At 53.0% G+C, this 1076-nt stretch overlaps 2 protein-coding genes across 2 annotated transcripts; both read left to right on the forward strand.

The window, feature by feature from the left end:
* Positions 1-117: 117 nt before the first annotated feature.
* Positions 118-479, forward strand: CTAM01_17380 (uncharacterized protein; the record flags this gene model as incomplete). The annotated part of the gene is made up of 2 exons (XM_060533364.1): positions 118-150; positions 213-479. The coding sequence occupies 2 exons, from the start codon at positions 118-120 to the stop codon at positions 477-479; spliced, it is 300 nt and encodes a 99-aa protein (XP_060372057.1).
* Positions 480-752: 273 nt separating this feature from the next.
* Positions 753-1076, forward strand: CTAM01_17381 (uncharacterized protein; the record flags this gene model as incomplete). The annotated part of the gene is made up of 1 exon (XM_060533365.1): positions 753-1076. A coding segment is annotated over one exon (324 nt), but the record flags the coding sequence as incomplete, so codon positions are not given.

The following is a 1076-nucleotide window of genomic DNA, read 5'->3' on the forward strand; positions in this document are numbered from 1 at the left end:
GCACGTAAAAGCCACCAAGGGGAGAATCCGGCAGAGGGGGGGCCGGGGATGTGTCGTAGTCGTAGATACTGGTGAAGGATGAGCGTGGCAGCGTACAGGAACGGCCCCCACATAAAGATGGTCGTGAAGGCGGCAACACCCATGGCGGAGGCAAGCTGATTGCGCTGGCTGCGTGAGCCCTTGGTGGGTAGCTTTGGCTGATGGATAACAAGAGCAAGGACGGTAGGTCAGTGGTTGTTACTCCGTCTCTGGTATATACTGGGAAGTCTACGGATAGGGTGGTCTGGGGAGGAGACCTTAAACGATTCTTGAAAAGGGCTGTACGCTGTACAGTATACATACTTCATGGAGCCCATGACATGTCTTGTGGAATAGACATAGGTCATGGTGTCGTGGCAGATGCGATCACGGGCAGTTCTGGGTGTCTTTGCCCAAATCGACCCCTCCATGATGCAGCTGGTGTGGGTTCAGCGAAGTGAGAAACACCACTGCAAAATGTGGCTCTGTGTGCCGCGGGGATGGTTTGGGTTCATTCGACCCTATGCACGGCGTGAACATCGAGCAGCAAAGTCAACGGCCTAAGAAGCTGAATTGGGCAGCTACGTACCGGGTTCATGTCACCGCTTCTGGATCTTGCGCAAAGCGGTACAAGTATGAAAAGGCAAAGCGGTACAAGTATGAAAAGACATCGCGTCAATACCTGTCTGCCATCAGACCGACGTACGAACTCTCGCATTCGTCTCGCCGTAACAATGGGCTGTAATCCATCGAGACCTCTCAATGGCTCACAAACAGACGTAGACCAGACCCTGTCCATGCACTTTCCGCTCACCGTAACTCGTCCGCCTCGATACTCATACAATGAGCACAACGAAGCGTGTCGCCTTCTACGGCCTTGGGCTGTGCGAGGCGCAAAGTCCCGCAGCTTCATGTTCGTTGTTCATGTCATCAACAATAGTTTGCTAGATAGGTCGCAAACACTTGCCCAGATCAGGCTGCTGAGCCACTTGCAACAGCTCGCATACATCCATAAGCTTCAGGTTTTGGTCAAGTGCCTGGATTACTTGTCTGATACC

The sequence above is a fragment of the Colletotrichum tamarilloi genome (assembly GCF_030869305.1).
Source record: "Colletotrichum tamarilloi strain Tom-12 chromosome Unknown Scaffold_581.1, whole genome shotgun sequence".
NCBI classification, from domain to species: Eukaryota; Fungi; Ascomycota; class Sordariomycetes; order Glomerellales; family Glomerellaceae; genus Colletotrichum; species Colletotrichum tamarilloi.